The sequence below is a fragment of the Narcine bancroftii genome, chromosome 7, assembly GCF_036971445.1.
Source record: "Narcine bancroftii isolate sNarBan1 chromosome 7, sNarBan1.hap1, whole genome shotgun sequence".
Lineage (NCBI taxonomy): Eukaryota > Metazoa > Chordata > Chondrichthyes > Torpediniformes > Narcinidae > Narcine > Narcine bancroftii.
In genome coordinates, this window is record NC_091475.1 from 184,764,819 (window position 1) to 184,790,326 (window position 25,508).

At 40.0% G+C, this 25,508-nt stretch overlaps 1 protein-coding gene across 5 annotated transcripts in view; it reads right to left on the reverse strand.

Moving 5' to 3' along the window:
- The window catches only part of sparta (spartin a), an 85,263-nt gene that overhangs the window by 21,784 nt on the left and 37,971 nt on the right, over nt 1–25,508 (reverse strand). For 3 of the 5 annotated variants that reach the window (XR_011342291.1, XM_069891681.1, XM_069891682.1), the window contains exons 2-4: nt 13,495–14,330; nt 10,838–11,035; nt 5,545–5,674 (exon numbers count right to left, since the gene is read on the reverse strand). Coding sequence is in view for 4 of the 5 variants with exons in the window: in XM_069891681.1 (XP_069747782.1) it covers nt 5,545–5,674; nt 10,838–11,035; nt 13,495–14,330 (1,164 nt within the window). In the remaining variant the exon portion in view is untranslated. Of the gene's footprint in view, nt 1–5,544; nt 5,675–10,837; nt 11,036–13,494; nt 14,331–20,415; nt 20,507–25,365; nt 25,484–25,508 lie in introns of those variants that run through there. The other 2 variants (XM_069891683.1, XM_069891684.1) reach the window with 2 other exon arrangements.

Here is a 25,508-nt window from a genome sequence, read left to right on the forward strand (position 1 = left end):
TCTCTCTCTCTCTCTCTCTCTGGCACCCCAGATGGGACACTGGAGTCACGTCCCTTATATTCAGATATTGAGACACTGGGGTGTGACAAGAACCACGGGAATAGGGACACATCAGACGAGGTACAGGCCCCTTTAATAAAAATAGAAGGGGGAGTAATAGATGTAGAGACCCCTCTGGAGTCCAAGAAAATAGAAAAGGAGTTAGAGATACAGAAATGGAACATGAAAAAGGTTCAGGATAACATTAAAAACTTAAACAGAGATATTAATGTGCTGGGGCAGATCAGTGAGGATCAAAAAGAATTAATGGTAGGTGTATTGAAGGAAGTGGAAAAGATAACTACAACACTGTCAGGAGAAATTAAAGCTGAAGGAATGGTAATAGGAGTAAAGGACGAAAAGTGTAGTACAGATGAGGAAACGAGATACGATCCACCATGGGAGGAAAGTAAAAGGAAAAGACTCGGGAGGGAGAAAAATAGACATGCCTACCTGGACATAGTTAGAACAAAAGAGAAAGATGTGAAACAACTAAACTATGGCCGAAAAGATTATCTTAGAGATGAACGTGACCAATATACCTTTGACCCTGAGACATTGGAAGCTGATAGGGACAGTGACAGTGACGAAGAAGAGTCAGAACAAGGTGGGATAAATAAATGCATGCCAAGAGTAAAGAAGGAGCAGAAATCCCCAAAATTGAGATATCAATGCCCATTACTGATCACGGGACGGGGAACTCAAAAATATGTACCCTGGTCACGAATGGACTTAGAGAGTTTAATGAAAAAACTACCTCCGTTGAGTAATGGGGCTAGTCCATGGATTTCTTGTTTTGAGCGAGAAACCTGCCAAGAACAATTAGCACTCGCAGATGTCAGAACTATCATGATAAAATTAAAGGCAGAAGGGGCCCTGAAGCAAATAGAGAAAATTGTAAGAAGCAGTAAATTGGGGGATGAAATAGAATTTAACCCACTTTGGAATAAATTTTGGGAAGCACTTAGAGAAACATTTCCTACACCCTATAGTTTGGATGCCTTGGTAACCCTTCAACTAAAGGAAGGAGAGACTGCACACAAGTATTTCACTCGAGCATGGGACTTATGGGAAACAGGGACTGGAGAAAGACCCGACCACAGCCCCTTAGGAAGGGCTCACTTTCGTAATGGGATAATAAACGGACTACCTGCTACGGTTCAAGCAAAATTAAGGGACATTGTGGGAGTAGAGACAATGTCAGAGGATTTGTGGAAAAGACACCTGACACATGCAATCAAACGACATCGTCAATCAGAGCATGCTAAGTCAGAAAGTGCGTCCCAGAAGGAGGTGGACAAAACAACCGATAAATTGGTGAGAGCCATAGAACATATAGGGGTTAAATTAGCGGCCCAACAGATAGTCCCACAGGTCATGGGGCCAGTGATAAATCCGGGACCCCAAGTAAGAAATGGTTGGGAAAGACAGCTAGGTACAATGTATAGAGGGGAACATGCAGTATGCTGGTACTGCCAAAATCCTGGACACTACCAGCGGAACTGTCCGGAGGCTGGGAGAGCAAGGGGAAAAAGATTACCCTCTATGAGAGGCTATCGGGGAAGAGGAGGAAACTTAAGAGGACAAGCAAGGGGTAGGGGTGGACACATTGATGGGCCCCAGAGAATCGGGGGGTGGCAGAGTGATCAACAAGTCCAGGCACCTCAGTGTAATGACTATATTGAGGAAGGTGCTGAATTTGATTATTGAAGGTGCCCTGGAGAATCAAAAATCACGCCTCCCTGGGAGCCACCAAAAATTTGGGGGACGGTAAATGGAGAAAAAATTGAATTTATGGTTGACACAGGGGCAGCAGTTACGACAGTGATTAAAAAACCCCCAGGGAGCACATTTTCGGGCAAAACATTATCTACAATAGGATTCTCCGGGATAAGGGAAACACAGCCCTATACAGATAACATCGACATGACATTTGGACGACAAAGGGTTAAAACGCCTGTCCTGGTTGTGCCAAGTTGCCCCATTAATTTATTAGCAAGGGACATTCTTACCAAACTAGGAATAACCATACAATGTTCTGAGAAGGGCCTTCGGTTAACATACCCAGGGGATACAATAAGAAGGGGAGGACAGTTTATAGTAATGACCCCATCTAACGCTTCAGAAGTATTTTCTGGAGTCGGCTACTGTATGATGAACCAGGCCCAGGGCTGATTAAACAGTTTTTTGAGTGGAGGGCCAGTATTCCTCGGTATGGGGATTACCATTATCCACTAGATCCTATGCATGTTACATTAAACTACACCATCCACCCGGACCAGGAATATGAGGAGAGGTGGGACTCTCTAAAAGAAGGGAAGACAGAAACGATACATTGTCCATTTATCTTTGTAGGTAAGGAGGGAATAGCTGCTATGGTTGTCATGACAGAAGAACAAATGGAGTGGTTCTGCTTAGGAGTAGAAAGTGTGCCTCATGTGACCTTGGGTATTGACAAAGATCATCACGCTCGACAGCTGGGTCCGATGGTAAAGGAAGCGATAGGGTGTGAATACAGGCAGACAGAAATCCCGGGATATTCCACCTCGGAGGGAGGAAATTTGTCAGACTGAATATTGAAGCATGGGACCAGGTAGTGAATGAGAAAGTAGAAAGAGACCGAGCCATAGAAGGAGAAAATATTGATCACAGAGACTCAGACAAATATCTTTCTAATCTGAGTCCACATATATGGACAACGGGGCCCTATGATGTGGGAGTAATAAAAGGAGAGGTATTTCTAGAATTGGCCAACCCCGGGCAGAAACCAATATGGAGAAAACAATACCGCTTGTCGCCCAGTCAGGAGGAGGGTATTAAAGGAACGATAGAAGGGTTAATGGAGTCAGGGGTTTTAAGGGCGGCACCTGACAGTATGTGGTACACGCCCATCATGCCTGTTCCCAAACCGGGTAGAAAAGACTGGAGGATGGTACACGACCTCCGGGAGATTAACTTGGCTACCAAGACCATCGGGAGACCAGTCCCAGACCCATATGTAGCACTTAGGGCTCTGAGTCCGGAGCACGAATACTATACTGTCATTGATCTGGCAAACGCATTCTTCTGCTTGAAATTAGCTGAGGAATGCCAAGACTGGTTCACTTTCACTTACCAAGCACATCGGTACACATACACTAGATTACCTCAGGGTTATAAGGACAGTCCAGGACTGTTCAATCAGGCCCTTAGCGAAATCCTAATGAAATTAAAGCTCCCGGAAGATGTTACACTGATTCAGTATGTAGACGACCTACTATTAGCAGGGAAAACGCCACATGGGTGCCTGACAGGGCAGCCAAACAGGTTACTGGTTATCATGAACATATACAGGGGATGATTTTGAGGTCCCATAACAAAAAAAATGAATCTGAAACTAAGGAGACTTGTAGCAGATTGAATGACTACACAGATGAGTTTTGTGGAGGAAGAGTGCTGTACAACTGGCTCCCCGCTAACTGGGATGGTCGGTGTGCTCTAGTAACCCTTAATGCGCCAGTGCTGATTGTCAAAATGCAGGAGGGAGACGAGGATTCCCTAGAATTGCGCCACACAGAGAGTTGGCTGTGGAGAAAAAGGAGGAGTGTTGGACTCTTGGGGCCGGGAGGAAGGAACCCTGATGGGGTATGGATTGATGCCATTGGCCAAGCCCGGAATATTCCGGACGAATTTAAATTAGCCGATGAGATTGCAGCTGGGTTTGAAAGCTTTCCTGTTTTTAGTGCAATTTTTCCCATCACTGTAAATAAGAATGTTAATAGGATCAACCTTATTCACTATAATGTCCAGCGCCTTGCAAATTTGACCAGGGACGTTGTTGAGGCAATACATCAACAACTGTCAGAAACTTCCCTTATGACACTTCAGAATAGGATAGCGATTGATATGGTCCTGGCAGAGAAAGGTGGAGTGTGTGCTATGTTTGGAGATCTATGCTGCACTTCTATCTCTAATAACACAGGGCCAGATGGATCACTCACTAAGGGGTTAACGAAACTTAGGGCATTGGCGAAAGAATTAAAAGCCCAGTCTGGAGTCTCCAATCCTGTTTTATCCTGGTTACAGGGAGTGTTTGGGAGATGGAGCACATTGTTAGGACAACTTTTGCTGGGTTTGTTCATTTCTATATCAATTTTTATCACTTGTGGCTGTTGTTGTATTCCATGCATTCGAACGCTGGTCACGAGGACCATAGAGACAGCCCTTGCTGACCGTGATGAACTGCCTCCGAAATATCAAGCTGTGCAGGCTGTGGAGCAAGACTATCTCACGTTACAGGAGACGGAGAAAGTTGCTGAGATCGATCTGGAGTCTGAAGGGGAATGTGATGGGAAGGAGGGATTGTGAATTAGATTGTTACACATATAATTTTAACCTTGCTTGTAACCCAAATATTATAACATTGATTGTAACACAAACATTATTAATCAGATTGTAGAACAAGTATTATGAATTAGATTGTAGACCATATGTTAACTTGGGAATTTACTAATGTACGGGGGGTTAGCTAGTTTTTTGCTTGGGGGCAAATGGGATGAAACTTGTAAACGGGCAATGGGATCGGGGTGACGGATGGGGGGTGTACGCAAAGGAGGGTTGGGGGAACCCTCGCCCACCAGCCGAACTACCCTGTGAACAGAACCCGTATAGAGCTTGGCAATAATAGGCGAAATAATGTAACGCGGTGGTAGCATAGTCAGGGCGAGATTGTCCTCTAAAGAGGACAAAGGAGGGATTGTAAGGTAAAACATCATGAGATGGGAATGTGTAGGGAGTTACCCTGTACAGGGCAGTAACAAGAAGGGGAGGTGTCCTTGTACTCCTGTTAGGTAAAACATCATGAGATGGGACCGGAGAAGGAGTCACCCAGTACTAAGGAGTAACAGAATGCATCCTTGTACTTACAAGATAAGAGAGACATTGATGGATTGAGAGGCAGGAAGCTAGCAGGGAAAGGATAGCAACAGTTTTAGTCATTGGACAAGTAATGATATGATGATGTTCTAAACATGTATCCAAGGGTATAAAAAATCACCATTTTGCTGATAACGGCAGAATGCATTCTCCGACTAACTTTGTTAGTCGCAAGTGTTACAATCCGGTAATAAAGAACAAAGAACCCTGATTTCGACTCAGTCTGGTGTTTGTCTCACTCATTCATGAACAATGCAGACCTAACAATTTGCAGCTCGATACCTTTAAAATGAGGTCCAATACAAGGACAGAGATTTTAAAAAACTGCCGACAGCAGGAAACTGCAACAAGCATAAATTTATCTTGTTTTTTTTCCCAATTAAGACAAGGGGTCATGAATCCAGAATGTTAACTTCTTCTTAACACAGATGTTGCCCAACTGCTGGGCCTTTCCAGTATCTGTTTTAATTCAAATATAAAGGTGAACTGCTATTACATTTCAAGTACCTAATTGCACAAACATGTGCTTCGGATAGTGAAAGTCTCTAAAAAGTTACATAGATCTACCACCTATGCACATGAAAGGCTTACCTGTTAAAATTCCACGAGCCACTTTTTCACTCCACTCAGGTAGAACATTCTCCTGATTACTCGATTGCATTTCACGATTCATCAATACAGTTTCACTCAAATTAATTTCATTATAGGAAGCTTCAGGATCCTAAACAAAAACAATTATTTCACAGTACAAGATAAATAGCTTATCAATTATTATTTTCTTTCAAAACAAACACTATTCAATTTCTATAGTTATTTACAAAATCACAAATCGCAAAATAGCTAAATGCATCCTCAAAGATTTGGAAATTTTCTCATTTTCTCATAGATTTATTATATAATAATCCATTCCATTCATCTAGAAGGATCCATTTCAGTTTGTCTATTGAAGTAACGGGTCTACAGCGGATGCCACCTCACTGGGTCTACACAAAGCCCTGGAACACCTACACAGCAAAGATGCATATATCAGGATGCTCTTTATTGACCACAGTTCGGCATTTAACATCATCCCCTCAAAACTGATCAGCAAACTCCAAGACCTGGGAGTTAACACCCTACTGTGTAATTGGGTCATGGATTTCCTCACCTCCAGACTACAATCAGTGAAGATTGACAAGAGCTTCTCAATAATCTCCATCAGAACTGGAGCACCACAGGGCTTTGTTCTTAGCTCCCTGCTCTACTCTTTATACCTATGACTATGTACAAATTTGCGAATGTACCCATAGTAGTGCGTTTTATAAAGAAAGATGATGAGTCAGTATATAGAATGGAGATTGAAAACTTGGCTGAATGGTTCTTGCACTCAATGTCAGACCCACACCACTCAGCACGCACTCTATTTTTGCTGCTGCCATCAGCAAGGAGGTATAGGTGCCACAAGATTTGCACCACCAGGTTCAGGAACAGCTGCTCCACCATTAGACTCAACAACAAACTCAGAGATTCATTTAAGGATTCTTATGCATTTTATTGATTTTCTTTTGTTCTCTCTGTATTGCACAGTTTGTTTACATTTGTTATCTGTTTACAGTTCTTTTATTTATTTACATGTATACATTGTGCATATTTTTTACACTACCAATTAGTGGTAATTCTGCCACACCTTCAGGAAAAAGAAATCTCAGGGTTGTATGTGATGTCATTTATGTACTCTGACAATAAATCTGAATTATAAATGTTCATGACAAAAAAATAATTCCCATTCCTCACAAATCAGCACTTCACAGGGGTGGAGAGAAAGAAATATTGGCCTTTGTTAACCATTCGTCATAACTACATTCAAATTCAAATTTATTGTCAGGGTACATGCATAATATCGCATACAACCCAGAGATTCTTTTTCCTGCAGGCCAGGCAGAATTTTTACTTATTGGTAACTGTAATCTGAACAAATACTAAAGAGAGAAATATAAACAAAGAAAGAAATGTAAATAAAATGATTGCAATAAATATTCAGTGATAAATAATGATCAAAGAGTCTCTGATTGAGTCTGTTGTGGAGTCTGATGGCGGAGGGGTAGCAACTGTTGCTGAACCTGGTGGTAGGAGTCTTGAGGCACATCTATATCTTTTCTAATGGCAACAGCAAGATCAGAGCATGTCCTGGGTGGTGTGGATCATTCATGTAGGTTTTGTTGAAAGTAGGGAAAGATTTGCCTATGATGTACTGGGCTGTGTCCATTACATTTTGCAGGGCTTTCCTCTCAGAGGTATTGGTGTCCCCATACCAGGCCACAATGCAGTCTATCAACACACTTTCCAGGGCACATCTCTGGACTCCTGTTGAAGTTTTTGATGTCAAACAGAACCTCCGCAAACTCCTGAGGTAGTAGAGGCACGGACTTGCTTTCTTCAAGATGGCATTAGTATTGTTGGGTACAGGAAAGGTCCTCCGATATAGTGACTTCCAGGAATTTAAATTTGTTCACTCTCTCCATTCTGATCCCCCAATGATCACTGAATCATGCACCTCTGGTTTTCCTTTCCTAAAGTCAACAATCAGCTCCTTGGTTTTGGTGACATTGAGTGAGAAGTTATTCATACACCATTCAACCAAGTTTTCGATCTCCCTTCTGTATGGTAACATTGCTCCTTTTTATTCAGCCCACGACTGTAGTATTGTCAGCAAATTTGTAAATGGTGGTGTTCAACCGAGTGATGCAGTCATAAGTGCAAAGCAAATAGAGCAGGGAGTCAAGTACACAGCTCTGTTGAGATTGTGGAAAAGATATTCTTGCCAATCCGCATTCATTGGGCTAGAGTCAAGGAAATCCAGGATCCAACGACACAGTGGGGTGTTGAAACCCAGGTCTTGGACTGCTGATCAGTTTTGATGGGATGATTATCTTGAATACCAAACTGTAGTCAAGGAAGAGCATCCTGATATCTGCATCTTTGCTATCCAGGAGTTCCAGGGTTTTGTGTAAAGCCAATGAGATGGCATCTGCTATCGATCTGTTGTTGCAGTAGGAAAATTGGAATGGATCCACGACATCGCTCCTATCAATTGTTTATGGAAATAAATTTTGATTTTGACCTACACAATGCAACATTCTTCAATAACTTTGACCACAAGCCTATATTAAAGCAGTCAGTAACTTCAATAATCTCATTGCTAGTCTTGATCAGTGGCTCTCAACCTTTTTCTTTCCACTCACATACACCTTAAGTAATCCCTGACTAACCACAGAGCACCTAACCACTGGTCAAGATTGATGGGAGTCAATCCATGTGTTTCTATAATCCATAAAGGTAAAAGTTCCATTATTGTCACATAAATACTACATTTAGAATGTAATATACATTAAATTCTTTAACTTTTGTCTACTGTAAGGCAGAGAGTCACCACTTTTATCCAGTGCCCCTCACAGAAACCTACAGCACCTGGTCTCCCCTCCAAGTACTGACTAGTCCTGAGCCTGCTGAGCTCCCGATATCAGACAATCTCAGACGTATTCAGGCTGTCAGGTGCTGAAAGGTAGCATAATCAAGAATATAACACAAATCTGACATCTGGCCAGATACAATTGCCTTTGCATGAAATCACACTAAATGGTAGATTAAATGAATGCACAATGATTTACAGGGTAGGCCCTTTAGGACGGAGATGAGAAAACATTTTTTTACCCAGAGAAGTGTGAATCTGTGGAATGCTCTGCCACAGAGGGTGGTAGAGGCAGATTCGCTGATTATGTTCAAAAGAGAGTTAGATAAGACTCTAGTGGGCAAAGGAGTTAAGGGTTATGGGGATAAGGCTGGAAAGGGGTACTGATGGTAGTGATCAGCCATGATCTGTAAAATGGCGGTGCTGGCTCAACGGGCCAAAGGGCCTACTGCAGCTCCTATTGTCTATTATGCTTTGATTCTAACATTACGATTAAGCCAGAGGGGTAACCTTGGTATAATAAGGAGGGCAGAGGCCATGCTGGGAGCAGCACCAGACATACCTAAAAATGAAATACCAAGCAAGTGAATGAATTTTTAAAAATAGCAAACACTGGCACACTGAATAGAGTCAGCAACAGTATGGACAAGATGCAAAACATCTTCGATTGAAGACCTTTCATCAAAATTCAATTAAAGTTTGTCAATTGGAGGGATTACTTTGTTTCTCTTTCTATAGCCTGGCAGTGTTTCATTATTTTGTTTTTTTATGTCAACCCTGTGAATCTACAATGCAAGACTGCAAACATGAAATAAAGAATGCAACAAAGTCAAGCTATCTCACAGTCAATATATCACATTTGAAATTTTGCAAGTTCTACTGCACCTTACTATATTCAGCATGGTAGTGAATGATTAAACACAAGAGGAGAAAGAGGTTCCAAGAATATGCCCATCATAACAATGGCAGAATTTGACATACTAGTGATAAGTACAACACATCCTTGCATGCAGCAGAACTTAAACAAAATAGATATGGTACAGGAAATGGCAAGTAACATTTGTGCCATAAAAGACCCAGGTCATGATTACTGCCATCAAGGGATTCAATGGCGTTACAATTGCAGAGATTAGAAATTCAATTTAATCAATCACATAAACTGACGATTGTGAGATTATGCTGGCTGGTAGACAGCCAGCACCTTTTACCCAGAGTGGGAGTAACAAATACCAGAGAATATCTGTACAAAGTGAAGGGAGGAAAGTTTAGGGGAGATGTCAGTGGCAAGTTTTTTTTTAAATTACACAGAGGGTTGTGAAGCATTGCCAGGGGTAGCGGTGGAAGCTGGAACAAGAGACTCTTAGACAGGCATAGTGATGGATTAAAAAGAGGGTTATGAATAGGGTTTTTTTTTAAATGGGTATATAAAGGTCAGCACACATCATAGGCCAAAGGGCCTCCATTCTAAACACTATAGCTGTGATAGCAGGTCAGATACTTAATATCATGCATCAAATAATTTCCTCATGATACTCCAAAGTAATTTCGCTCTCTGCAAGACTCAAGTTAGGAATGTGATGGGGTACTCTCCACATCTCTCAATAAGTTCATCTCTATCTAGTACACTGCAGCTTGCTTGTGACAACTAATCAACCTAAACTTCCATTCCCTCTCCCACCAGCACCCAATGGCTGCATTGTATTCCATCTAGTGCAGATCAATTGCTCAAATGGGCTACTCTGAAATCACTTCCTGAACCATTGAGACTATCACCTACATACATTTGTTCTAAAATCTGGAACTTGCTCTGCAACAGTACAATTTGAATACCTTCAACAGGACTACAACAATTAAGGAGCACCCCCCCCCCCCCCCACCCTATCTCCTTGGGCAATAAATGATTGCCTTGACATAAAATACAAAAAGAAATAATAATTTTACATAAATACTTGTATACAGTACAATTCTGATAATCCAAAATGGTTGGGACTGGGCCTAGTTCAGATAAACAGTTTTTTCAAAGAATTGGTCATTTTTTTTTTAAAACAGCCCAGTAGCAAAAGAAAATCACTTGTAACAATGTTAAACAAGACTTTTTTTAAATCATTAAAATAATGTTTAATTCTCACCAAAAAAAAAAACACTAGCCATGCCAATCACTGACACTTCCCCACCAAGACCCTGCTCGTGCTAGGAGTCCAAGGTCCCCACTGCTGCTGCCGGGAGCCTGACGTCCACTGTGCCTCCACCAGAGGCCCCCCCGAGGTCCCCAATCAGTTCAGCTCCAAAAAGATTTTTGGATAAATGAGGATTTCTGATTTGTTTTGGATATCCTGAAGATTTTGGATAATCCAATTTCAGGTAATTGGAGTTGTACTGGATTATAATAAACCAAAATTATATGTATGCAATTTTTCCAAATTCCATGAACCTTACCTGAACCTGAAAATAAGTCAACTGTTTTAATAAGTCTTCAAAGTGTTCACGGTCTGATTGTGGTAGCTCAGAGGACAAGACCACTCCAACATAGACATCAGGGTTTTGTGACATTATATCTGGAAACATGTAGACTCCATTGTTACACTGCAGTACAGGAGACTGATAAGGTATCAGTGGATATACCCAATCACAAACCTTGATAATAAAAATGAAGAACCAGAAAAAAAGTTAGAATTTTACACATTTGTGTTTTTCCACAGAAAAATACAATGAACAATATTCTAATATTTTGCTGATTGGTACCAATAATATACTTTGAAAATAAAATACCTACCTAAAAAAACTTGATTAAAGTTAACTATTCAAAATCTAATGGCACTCATCAATAAGAAAGGCTTGCATCAAATCACAGAAAGCCAACTTGCTGAGGATTTCTAGCATTTTGCTTTTACTCCAAGATAAATTGCATCTTCTATTCCAATGCCAAGTTTAAAAGAGCAGTCGGAAATATACACCACCAAGATAAGTAGCAATTTTCCACATTTAAATTATAGAAAATGAATGCCAAATTTTCCATGTGAACATCATAGCCAAATCATCCCTAATTTATGGTCCAAATTAATGGGGAATAATCAGAAAATAAGAAAACTTCACATTGAAATATTGTATTTGGCAATGTAAAAATCTTCTCAATCTGGAAACTACAAAATTATTTAATTTTGCATTCATACAGTTTCCAGTTCTTCACTACCAAAGTTCATCAGACTAAAACAAGCCAACATTTAAAAAAATAATTTTTTGAAAACAAAGTTCATCTTTCACATTTGGAATTCACTCAATTCTCCATTCCCAAAATTCATTCACCTGTGTCTTGGGCCTCTTATCTTTACTGCAAATTCAAGCAGTAGCACTTCATCTTCTGAAATGCCACATCACAGACACAAAGATTCAACATTAAAATTTATCAATTTTAAATAACCTGCCTTCTCTTCTTTAATATTACATTTCTAGTATTCCTATTTGCAACTTTTTCAGCATAATTTGTGTTATTCACCATCCTTTAGCACCACCTTAATGATGGTACCATCACCACTTTTGTAATTCAATTCATTCTGATCTCCACTCCATCACAGGGCTTCTGTTGTTTTTTCCTACCTTCCTGCAACCATCTCACAAATTTTGACTTTGACTTAAAACTAATTTTCTCTCTTACTTTTCTCAATTTTCTGATCTGCTGAATAGTTCTAGCTATGTTTTTTTTTTGCAACACATGGCTTTCTTTATATGGTCTGCCAAAAATCAAAACATTGTGACTAATCAAGCACTTTTTAAGTGTAGTTAGTAATGCACAGCATATTCCTACAATCTTTGGCTTGGCTTCGCAGACAAAGATTTATGGAGGGGTAATGTCCACGTCAGCTGCAGGCTCGTTTGTGGCTGACAAGTCCAATGCGGGACAGGCAGACACGGTTGCAGCGGTTGCAAGGGAAAATTGGTTGGTTGGGGTTGGGTGTTTCCTCCTTTGTCTTTTGTCAGTGAGATGGGCTCTGCAATCTTCTTCAAAGGAGGTTGCTGCCCACTGAACTGTGAGGCGCCAAGATGCACTGTTTGAGGCGATATCAGCCCACTGGCGGTGTCAATGTGGCAGGCACCAAGAGATTTCTTTAGGGAGTCCTTGTACCTCTTCTTTGGTGCACCTCTGTCTCGGTGGCCAGTGGAGAGCTCGCCATATAACACAATCTTGGGAAGGCGATGGTCCTCCATTCTGGAGACGTGACCTACCCAGCGCAATTTAATCTTCAGCAGCGTGGATTCGATGCTGTCGGCCTCTGCCATCTCGAGTACAATAATACACTGAATAATCTATATATCTACTTCAGGCATATTTTGGAGTAATAAATGTTGACCAGAATATTGAATTAGATGATGGAATTTCCACCAACAAACAACCATAAAATATTTTGCATTCAATTGAGGGTTATCTAATTTCTCCTAGACTGCAACACTCAAAATCTCTTTGTCAATGCCATTTTGCATCATACGTTAGTATAGGCATGCAAAGTCAAAATTGACAAAACTATCCTATTGTAAATAAAGAGAAACAACATTTGCTCAAGATTTTAGTATCTGCAGCTTTGTGTTTCTAAATTATTCTATTGTTTAGAATCCTTTTCTATAATTTTCTGATCCCATCCTAAAAAATAAACTTATTTGCTTGATTTCAAAACATTTATGAAGGAATTTTTAAATATATTTTTATGAGATGTACATTGTTATAGCAAATATTCAATTCCAGATTTCCAACTCTCACAATTACTTTGTGCAGGTTAAAATAAATCAACTTTCCAGTAATTCATCTCAACCCATTCCATATTACTCTTTGATTGAAAAGTTTATCATTCAACTTAATTCCTAACAACCAGTCAGGTAAATGACACAAATTCTGAGAATTATGCTCTGCTTTTTGTAAACATGTTTAAAAATACTTCCAAAATTTAAACCATTTGTTCATCTCCTAATATTTTTACTCGCACAAATGATCATCACTAGTCCAAAAAATGGACTCCAGTACAAATCAAATTAAAATTCTTTGTGCATTGTCCTATCGACAGAATTAATGAAAAATATTTTTCAGTTCTCTGAAGATATCATACCTGCAGAAAAGGAGGAGGTCTGCTTTGTGCTGAACCATTATCGTTCTCTGAAAATGTCACAATGCGTAGAAATCCAGGATACGAGGGTGTACTCACTTGTCCATCAGGTGTTACATAGAAAAGTTGTACACCATGTTCAATTAAAATGAGCTCATCTGCATCCATACCAAGAGATTCCAATGAATGGGGTTGGAATTTTTGTCCCAAAACGTCATCACCTACAACAGCAACCTCACCAGATTCAGTTCCATAGGAAAGAATCATATGCCCATCCATAGCCTCAGGTGTGTACACAGGAGGTAGCTCGTTAGATGCAATATCCGGTGAGAAACGATTAGGAGCTGTAGAGGATGAGTTTCCATTTGTTGTTCTGCTCGCCTCGATGACAGAAGATTCTGAGGCAAACTGAAACTTGGAAGATTTCTCTTTGCAAGGCATTGGTATAACTGGATACAGCCTTGGCTCAGTTTTTGGGTAATTAGACTCTGAAGTTCCAGGCAGCTGGTTTGAATGGTTAGATGCTGCCGGATTGTCATCATGCTCCAAAATTGACAATCTTGTACATATATTTTTTTGCGCTGTACTCATTTTATTTTGCATTTGACGAACTGTGTCCCACTCAGCACCTATGAATTCTGGGCCATTTGTTGGAATATCCAATCCATTATTTAAATGTTCTTTTGCTTCTCTGTAATACTGTTTTGCGGTTTCTTTTTGACCCAATTCATCTGCAGAAAGACCTTTATTGATAAGGATAAAAGACTTTTTATATTCCTTTTTGATGCAATCAAGACTCTCAGCTGTATTTTTTGCTGGAAGGTTGCACTTTTCCATACCTAAATAAAATAAAATAGTTTAGTATTTCATAATTTCAAATAAGCTCATCTTCCTTCAAAACACTGTTGGCATCTCAGCTCATTCATTTATTGTTGTTATACTGTACTTGATGTCCCAAACTGGATCCAGTTTTATAAACTTTTCATTCCATGAAAACAGCAGACGTGATTCAGCAGCTAAATTACAAACTCAAGTTGTTTTTGGATAGAAAACTCAATTATGTCTCTAGAACCCAACCTACATGATATTACAAGAACCTAAAAATCAACAAAATAAAACTCATCACACAAAGAACCAATGAAGAATGGAAATTGTGCAGAAATCAGGCATCAGGCCCCTTTAACCCCTTCTCACATCGAACTATCTAGTCTCATCACCACTCCAGAATAACTAGAAGGCAAATAAACTACGTGTTAACTGAATAAACAAGGCCTCTAATGTAAAAAGTATCTTTGCTAAATATAGAAAACTTGTGTGGCAAGAAGTTCAAATGTAAACTCAGGTTAACCTCCATAGCTGGGAAGAGGTGGATAGCCATGGATCTTCAGGGATATTATAATTGTAAAGAAGTTCAAATGTAAAGAAATCTAATTGTATTAATTGCAAATGTATACTCCTGCTATCTTTCAGAGTCCTCACAAAGGACCTGCAAAATTTTCGGCACCAACTCTTCCAGCAGCCAAACAACTGTTGTTGCAAAGTGCACTGCATCCATCACTGCTTCACAACTCCCCCAAAAGACTACAGGACACCATTGCAGCTATCAAGCATTTTGTCAACTCTTGACAACCAAAAGTAACTGTGGTAAATCTTTTTCAAATTTAGTTGCCTTTGAAAATTATTTTCATTCTCCGTCGCTACAAGAAGTTATAAAAAGCACTATCCTAATCTACGACTGACTGAAGACACATCCCTACTTAAGACAGAGGTCAAATAGGCCAGGTCATTGCTCCAATTATCTTAATCTTTCTTCAATACCTTGCCTCCAACAAGGATTCCCACAAGAGTACATAATGGCTTCCACCACATAATCATAGAGTTGCAGTACACTAACAATGGTTGCAGAGGTCATTATTGACTCATTTAATAAAGTGTAAAAGAGAAAAGGCTTCACAGTAAACATCCATAAAATTTGAGAATTGTTGTTAAACAACGTAGAGTTTTGTAAAGATACAAAATGATAGATCCAGCACTGCCGGTTACTCAGTCAGACTCAGGTTAGACAGGCTGGATGCAGGACAATTTTTGGCCCGGCTGAGAGATTTAGATTGAGTGCAGTCGCTGGGCATAGGGTAGAGCAATTTGGACTGAGACAAGGGTAATTTCCTCACCCATAGGGTGAATTCAGGGAATTATCCATCACAGAATGCAGTGGAGACTGAAGTATTGAATATATTTGAGACTGTTAAATTTCAACACACAGAAGTCACCAAGGGATAAGGGAACAGGAATATAATACTGAGATGGATGATCAGCCATAATTTAGTGACTGGCAGAGCAGGCTCACAGAGCCAAATAGTCTATTCTTGCTCCTACCTTCTATCTAAAGCAAAACTTTCCAACAAGCTGATTCTGTTGCACAACAATGAGCATATAGATCCATACCTGGACAATAAAGGCCCCATAATGAGGCATTGGAAAATGCGATAATTTTCTAGATCTCAGGGGCACCTATCAATAAAGGTAGAAAAGAATTATGAAATTCACCGAAGAAACACACAAATTGCTGGAAGAACTCGGCAGATCAGGGAGCATCCATGGAAGGCAAAAGATAATCAACGCAGACCATTACAGCACAGAAACAGGTCCTTCTGGTCTCTGCTGAACTTTTTTTTGGTCTAGTTCCACTGATCTGTACCCAGTCCATAGCCCTCCCATCCATGTACCTGTCCAAATACTTCTTGTTAAAATTGAGCCCACATTCACCATTTCAGATGGCAGCTTATTCCACACTCTCAACACTCTCTGTGTGAAGCTCCCCCTCATTTCCCCCTAAACTTTTCCCCTTTCACTCTTAACCCATGTCCTCTGGTTTGTACCTCACCTACCCTCAGTGGAAAAAGTCTGTCTATCCCCCTCAAAATTTTAAATGCCTCTATCAAATCTCCCCTCATTCTTCTATGCTTCAGGGAATAAAGTCCTAATCTGTTTAACCTTTCTCTGTAACTCAGTTCCCGAAGTCTGGGCAACATCTGCACTCTCTTATCTTTCCTGTCGTTAGGTGACCAAAACTGCACATAATACTCCAAATCTGGCCTCACCAATGTCTTATACAACTTTACCATAACATTCCAATTCCTATTCTCAATACTTTGATTTCCAAAGGCCATTATGCCAAAAGCTCTTTACAACCTCTACATCTGTGACACCACTTTCAGGGAATTTTGTATCTGTACTCCCAGATCCCTGTGTTCTACTGAACTCCTCAGTGCCCTACTAATTACCGTGCATTTCCTTTCTTGATTTGTCCTTTCAAAATGCAATGCCTCACACTTGTCTGCATTAAATTTCATCTGCCATTTTTTCAGCTGTTCCAGGTCATTCTGCAAGCTTTGAAAACCTTTTTCGATGTCCTCAAATCTTAGTTTCACATTAAAACCCTTTATCGAGGCAGACATCCCAATAAAAGAATAAGGGGGTAGAGGGAGGAGCACAGGTTGGTAGGTGAATACAACTAAGGGGAAGAAATTTAGAAGGAGGAATAGGCTGAGGAAGATGCACTCTCTGATAGGAGGATGAAAGAGGTGGGTGTACAACTGGAGGAAGATTGATGAATAGATAATGGCCAGGGAAAGAGAAGGAAAATGAGTGAAAAGTTTGGTGAGAGGAGGTTGAGTAAACAAAGGGGCAGGTAACTGGATACTGGAGAAGTTGATGTTAATACTGGTACAGGCCCAGAGGACCCCAAAACCTAGCAGCAATAGAAATTCATCAAGAAAAATGTTACTTAAAAGTTACTTTTAATTTTCTTTAAACATAAAAACAGGATCAAACTTTAACTTATTACTATCAACTTAACCCCCTTTTAATTCTAAGCGCACGTGTATGCAATGCATGCACAAGTTCAGAAACGTTCTTTGATTAACAGTCCGATCTCATTTCTCACTCATCCAAGTTCATAAATTCTTATACTGTGCACAGAATTTAACAGTGATGAATCTTCATCAGACTTTGGTACTTGAAAGGTAAATGGTTACCACTCAGGAAGGTTCTTATCAGTTTTCAGAGAGAGATTTGTTGCTGGTTGGACTCAAGTGGATTCCTTCCAATCAGCCACTTCAGTGTCTTGTCGAAGAAACTTAACCCATCAGGGTTTTCCAGATGATAACCTTTCTTTCAGGTCATCACAGAGTTCCTTTTCTGTTTCCCTTATCTCAGGCAAAACACCACACAGCCAGTCCTCTCCTCTTGTCCATACAAGGGCTTTGAATAGGCTGAAGTCAGAACTCACAAACCATCTTTCAACATGGGTTTCTTTTTCACAAGCTTGCCAGCTTGTCATGTTCCTGTCCCAGTTGCTGCTGCTGAACTGAATTCTCTCTCTCACACATGACCCTAACAGCAAATTGCACTCAGACAGACAGCAGCACCGGACCCAATGTTCTGAGTCCATTCATCTGTTGCTTTCCAAAACAATAATCCATTTCTCCACAGCATGTTCAATTAATATCTACTTGTGAGGTGTCTATAAGCATTCTTCAAAGTTTGGCAGACACTCGGAGCCTGGACTGTCTGGCTTGAGCCACGCTCTGGCATTTTAAATGAGATCTGTGTTGCGAAAAACCCACAATTTATCTCCCAAAAACATATCTATACCCAATATAAAATATAACGATATGTCACAATACCCTCTGGTTGAAGACTACCAGGATGGAATTTAATTCCTCCAATTTCTTAGAGTCAATATGAGGATGAAATTCATCTGTGTCTTCTATACACCAGTGCAGTATCTGACTATTTGAGGATAACAGCATTCAAAGAACACATTCTCATTTATGACCCAGCCTGGGTCAGGACGACCAACGTGGAACTGCGACGACCAAGATAGAACCCTGGGTTTGTCACTGGGCAAAGTTGGCAGACGTGCTCAAGGGGATGCCTCATTGAGATTTATGGAGTTGAAGGGCCAGGACTGTTGCAGGGCCAGGACTTCTCCACGCTAGTGGGGCGTTCCTGAGGGGCCGCATTGTGGGGGATGGTGGTAATGTGGGTGCCTGAGGGCACTGAGGTACCTATACTATAACTCCAGGCATCAGAGCGTGAATGGAGACTCCTTACTCAAGCCTCCAAGGGCTGCTGCGCTCTTTCAATCCTTATGGAATTAGTATTGGTTTCTAGTCAAACTATTGGTGGCACAGATTTTTTTTAATATAATTGCAACTGAGTGGTTTATGTATAATAATTTTAGTTTAGATTGTAATTTAGGTAATTTTATGTAATGTTTTTAGTCTAAAGTCTAAATTGTGTTTAGTCTAAAGTGTCTTCGTGTTTTACTCTCTAATGATGCACCAATTTCCAAAAGTGTTCTCATTTTTTTTTTTAAAAACTGATGCTCATTATAATTGCTGCAGCTTTAGAAAAAATGATAAGCTTCGAATTTGTATTCATTCCCTGACTTCAGATAAAAGTCTTGGCCTCGCTTTTGTTATGGTTATCTAGGGAGCTGCAACGCCCACCCAGATAGTTTGGGCTTGTAGGGCATGGGGTTGAGTCAGTCGCGCCAGTGTGTTTAGGCAGCCTGTCACTGCTCACAAGTTTCTCCAACCCATTACTATTCTGTGAGATGACTCTCTTGTCCAGTGTCTAATCTTTTGTGTTTGTTGATTTTGTGCTTTGTATATTCTTTTATTAATTGGTATACAGCACTTTGAAGTTTAAAATGTGCTATACAAATAAAATATTCAATTCCTGTTTCCCTATTCCTCCATTGACCAATAAAGGCAAGCATGCTAAACGTGCATTGCCCGCGACTTTCATGGAACTATGTAGCTGCGCTCCCCAATTCTCATTGTTCTGTAACATTCACCATGGCCCTATCATTTGTTGTTCAATTCCTGTTCTGGTTTAACCTACCAAAGTGCAACACCTCACACATGTCAGAGTTAAGATCTATGCCCCTCTTTCCCAGTTCATCTAGATCCCTTTGTAATCTTTGATAACTTTCTTCACTGTCCACCACACCTCCAATTTTGTGTTATCTGCAACCTTACAATCAGGCATTAATATGGATGACAATCAGTTCAATGGTTGCCCTTTCATTCTAATTGTACAGATGTGCATTCAATCCCCAGAAATATTAAAATCCAAGATAACAATTACTGTGCAAACAAGGAAATACTGTACTATAAATACCACACATCAAGTGAAACGTTAAAAAGATGTTCAGCATGTCTGTTCAGGTACACATAACAGGTCCAATGAGCACTTTAGCAAGAGCTGCCAGGGTTCTCATAGGCACCCGGTCAAAGTGTGTTCCTCAGCCATCACTACCTTAAAAAAATGCATCGGCAGTTCTTGTATTTCTCCAGTACTACCAAAAAAAAAGTAACTAGCTGGTCATTTAACTCATTGCTAATTTCCAGTATTATGGATAAATAAATTTGCCACTATATTTGCTTGCAAAACAATGGCATCAAGTTTGAAAGTAGATCATTAGATATAATGATTTAGAGAGGTTTTGCAGATACAAAAGATTTATGAAAGGCTGAAGCACTTGTCAGCATTTTCAGTCAAAAGTGCTGAATGAATTAACAACTTTGATCTCAAAGCTGACTAAAGAATTAACAAAAATGTCAAGGTATTTTGCAAATTAGACAACGGAGACAGGCAAGTTTCCAGTAGTTGAAGTAGGTGCTATTTGTAATGAGCTGGTAGTTGATCACCTCATGCTCAATCATAGAACTTGGAAACAGATCTCCAAACTGTGGCCAATTTGAAAGATGGACAGTAGGCAAGGAAAACGGGCCAAAGATAACAGTAGTTTTAAACAAAAGGAAGTTTTAACTTATCGAAGGTTGCATGTTAGACAAGCAGAATAACAATACGGATGATTTAGAGATAAAGTGGTGATAAAATGGCACTGACCAATGTTATGACTTTCAATTTTGCTGCTATGTAGAAGAGTAATATAAAAGGGGGTTCCTTGGAGTTCTTTTTTGGTGTGGAGAGGTGCAAAGAGAATTGACTAGTATTCCTTTATACAAGAAAAATATTTCCTCTGCAAGTACTGCCCCTGAAATTTGGCAATATTTAGTTGATAAATATTGATAAGTTAGAAATCGATTGCTGAAGGAAAAATTGAAAAGAATTAAGAGCACAATAAGTATATGTGATGTCCTGTGACCAAACATCATGTGATTAGATTAAGCCATTAAAAACCATTCTAAACAATGAATGCATTTGTTCTTCCCTATACGACCATTTAGTCCTACTTGACATCAATTAAGCTGAAAAACATTTATCATTTAAATACATTTTTACAAATCTAATAGAATCAAAAAAAATTAGTGAGCAACTTCGCCATCTTCCCATGAAGTAGTATAATCCTTGAAAGATATTTTACAGTATTGTCACTTTAAGTCTTGAGAATTCTCTCATTGTTACCAACAATTATTTAAAATGTAAACACAAAAGTGGAAAGGTGGGGGAGGTACTCAGATCAATCAATGCACACGTAAAATCAATAATGATCTGGACTTACAAACCACAATTTTTCCAAAGCAAACTTGACAGTTTCCCCTTCAATCCACCTACTAATTAAATCCCCAATTCCAGATATCATCAGAATTGATTGCCGTGAGCACGCCACAAAATCTGTTGTTTTCCGGCAGCTTCACAGTGCAAATATTTATATAAACCACATTACAAGAAATAAAGATAGTGTCTACAGTTAATTTCATTCAGAAATCTGATGAGCTGCACGCTATATTTGACACTGGAAAAATTGAGTACGGCTTAACCAGAAATTTCATACCTATGCTTCAGATGTGGCATTGTGACAGAAACCTTTGTGCCTGCAACCTGGACATATACTAAGGCGAGACCCTTCTGGGTGGAACTTGGCCAAGCCCTCGAAAAAAATCTTAGCTAAAGAATTCCCACAGGACCCAGAGCTCTTCCTTTTGGGAAATAGGATAGACACAAGGCTTTCGATGAAGCTGTCCAAATTCCAAGTCTGATTTGTAATGATCACGTCGGTGGTGGCCAGGAAGTGCACAGCGGTTACTTGGAAATCTGACTCCCACTTGGGCATTATGTGGCGGAATACAGAAATGCAAAGCATTTTGTAGGGCACCATTTTGATCATAAACAAGAAAATCTGCAGAGGCTGGAGTCGAGTGAGTGCAATACACAAACATGCTGGAGAAACTCAGCAGGTCACATGGAATCCATAGGAAGCAAAATGCAACCAAGGTTATGAGACTGAGCTCTTCTTCAGGAATAGGGAAAAACAGGTAGATGCCCGAATAAAGATTAGGGGGGGGGGGGGTGGGGGGAGGAGTACAGACTAACATGCAAGACACAATATGTGCACATAGGTGGCAGGGTAGAAGAGAAAGAAACTGAATAGCCCACTGCAACAGCAAGGACCACCCAGTGGCCAATCACTAATTCCACACACCATTGCCACATGGACAGGTCTGTCCAATGTAATTGGGTACTACCAAATTGAGGCCATCGTAAATTGGAGGAAAAACATCTTTAACCCCCCCCCCCCGGTCTCTCTTTCCCTCACCCCCATCTCCCTTCTAGCTCCCACCCTTTTCCCATCAAGGAGCTATCCTTTTTAGCCCTCTGCCCCTTTCCCCACCACTTCTCAGATCCATGGTCTTCTACTCTTTCACTTGTATCCTCCACCTAGTACCTCTTACCAGTTCCCTTCACCTCCCCACTCCCCCCACCAACTTTTTATTCAGGTCTGATTTTTTAAAAATATTTTATTTATAGATTTTAAAACCCATACAATTTCCAGTATCAATCACAAATTACAGTTATCCATTATATACAAAATTGGCCATGGACTCTGAGGCATTTTCCCCCTCCTCCCACACTCAACAGACCACAATTACTCACAACATTCAAGACACCCACAACAAAGATAGGGAACACATCAGGGATTTGCCATGGCCCAACAGCTGGCACCTAGACTTATATTTTTCTTGACTTTACTTGATTGGGATGGAATGAACACCCCCCTCCCCCTCGTAGGATAGACAGGGAAGGCAGGGTGGCAATATATCCAGATCCACACTATAATTGTGTTCCTATGAAATTTAAATATGGTTGCCAAATTTTGAGAAAAACTTTATATTTTTTCCTTAAGTTATAGGTAATTTTCTACAGGGAAATACAGCTTTGCATTTCTGTATTCCGCCACACAATGCCCAAGTGGGAGTCAGATTTCCAAGTAACTGCTATGAACTTCCTGGCCACCACCAACGTGATCATTACAAATCAGATTTGGAATTTGGACAGCTTCATCGTAAGCCTTATAACCATATAACCATTTACGGAGCGGAAACAGGCCATGTTGGCCTTTCGAGTCCACACCCGTTCACTGATTTTGTGCGCCCTCTTCAGGCATTGATCTTCATTCAATAACGATGGGCGAATGCAGGTGGAATCAGATAATAGCAAAACTATGAGCAAACAGATTGGCTGTCTGTGTACCAAAAATAGTAAAACTTGACGAAACTGGATTTATGAAGAAAAGACAAACAATGGACAATATCTCTAAGTTCATTAACTTAATCCATGCAGTACGTCTACCCTATTTCCCAATAGGAAGAGCTCAGAGTCCTGTGGGAATTCTTTAGCTAAGATTTTTTTTCTAGGGCTTGGCCTAGTTCCACCCAGAAGGGTCTCACCTTAGTATATGTCCAGGTTGCAGGCACAAAGGTTTCTGTCACAATGCCACATCTGAAGCATAGGTATGAAATTTCTGGTTTGGCTGTACTCAATTTTTCCAGTGTCAAATATAGCTGGGGGAGAAAGTTATACTGCACCAGCCTACCCCGTGCATTAATAATCACCGGCATGCTGATCCAACACAGGTCTTACCAGCACCGCTCATCAACCATTGTTCCTAAGTCAGGTCTGATTTTCAACATTTCCGATGAGTTTCAGGCCTGAAACATCAATTGCCTTTTGCTTCCTATAAAGAATGATCTTCTTGTTTACCGCTGCTCTTTTTTTAATCACTACCTTCTTTCACAACAACAATCTGGTTTGCTCCCAGCCTGGTTAAAACAGTTTTGCTCATTCTAGTCTCAAAATAACTTCAGTTTCTATTTTATTTTAATATTCCTCTGCTTCCATTAGTACCCTCCTCACATTACTAAAATCACCCAAAATAATCCCAGAGTTATTCCCATAGCAAAATGATTTGCTTAAAATCAAGCTTTACAAGATAACTTAATAATTTCTTGTTTTCTTAAATTTGGGTTACAGCACAAATATGTCAATGGACAATTTCATTGCATTGTAATTGACTTGCTTACTCAATAAATTAATTCCAGTATATCACTTTCTTCCACGAGGCATACTTAGTTACAATAAAGCAGGTATATTATCAATATTCTGAAATTATACTGGGGCATAAAGGGTTAAATTTCACTGTTAGGATCCATACTATTGTTTGGTACTACCAAGACCTTTAACAGTCGAGAGATGATCATTTAATTAAAATTTAAGACGAAGGAGGAAGACATTAAACCTGTTGTATCCATGTCATTTGAGAAAGAGCTACCCAGCTTAACCTCATTTTCCAATACTTAGCCCTGCAGGCCATTGCCCTTCAAGTATGTGGTCAAGTTCTGCTCATCCTGATGTTTCTTGCCTTTATCACCTGAAGTCTTACCATTTTTGCATACAGTTCCAGCAGTGTTCCTCAGAAGAATTTATTGTCATGAACACGTCATAAAATTTGTTGTTTTGCAGCAGCTTCATGGTGCAAACATTCAAATAAATCACTTTATAAAATAAATAAAAATAGTGCAAGGAAAAAGAAAAAAAATCAAAGTAAGGCAGTGTGGCTCATTGTTCATTCAGGAATCTGATGGCAATGGGAAGAAATTGTCCATGCACTACTGAGTGCTTATCTTTCGGCTCCTGTACATTTTTCCTGATGGTGGTAGTGTGAAGAAAGGATGGCCTGGGCAGTGGCAGTCTTTGAGGATGGAGGCTGCTTTCTTAAGACATTGCTTCTTGTAAATGTCCTCAATAGAGTGAAGACTGGTGCCCATGATGTCACAGGCCAAGTTAACAATCCTCTGGAGCTTTTTCTTGTCACAAGTGTTGGCACCTCTATACAACAATGATGCAACCAGCCAGAATGTTCTCCACAGTACACCTTTAGATGTTTGAGAGCATTTGGTGACATACTGAATTCCTCACAAAGTATAGCTGCTGTCAAGCCTCCTTCACGATTGCATCAGCATGTAGGATCCAGGACAGATCCTCAGAGATGTTGATACCCCAAAATTTGAAGTTCTTGATCTTCTCCACTGCTGACCTCCTTGATGAGGACTGGGTCATCTTCTGATTGACCACCATCACTGGTTTTGCTAACGTTGAGTGCAAGGTTATTGCTGTGACACCTCTCAACTAGCTGAATGAGCTGCTCTTCCTGCTCTTGTATTTGACATCGAAGCAAATAAAGGAAAGAATGCCACATTTCTTTCTATCCAACTAAACAAGTTAAAACAAAATAATGGCATATGCTCAAGGATCTTTCAATTCCTTGACATCACTCAATATCCTGGTATTTATTGTGCATTTCTTTCCCTTGTACTTTCCCAAACACATTACCTTACACTTCTATGGACTGATTTTTATCAGCCATTTTTCTGACAAAAAAACTATAATTTTCCTGTCACCTGAAACTTTCTTTCTCACCAACAATTATTCAATTCCTTTTGCTTCACCTGCAAACTCATCATGACCCAAATTCAAATTGCTATCACAAAAGAAAGGGAGTACATGGGAGTTCTGTGGAAACACCGATACCAGATTATTCACACAAAAAAAAAACACCTGTCAACCATCGTCTTTTGTTTCGTCCTGCTGAGCTATTTTTGAATCCTATCCCTCGGAACCCATGGGTGAAGCGTTTCTTGGCGAGTTTGCGACGTGAAAAGGCCTTTCTAAACCATCATGCTGAACAGTGTACAACTTCC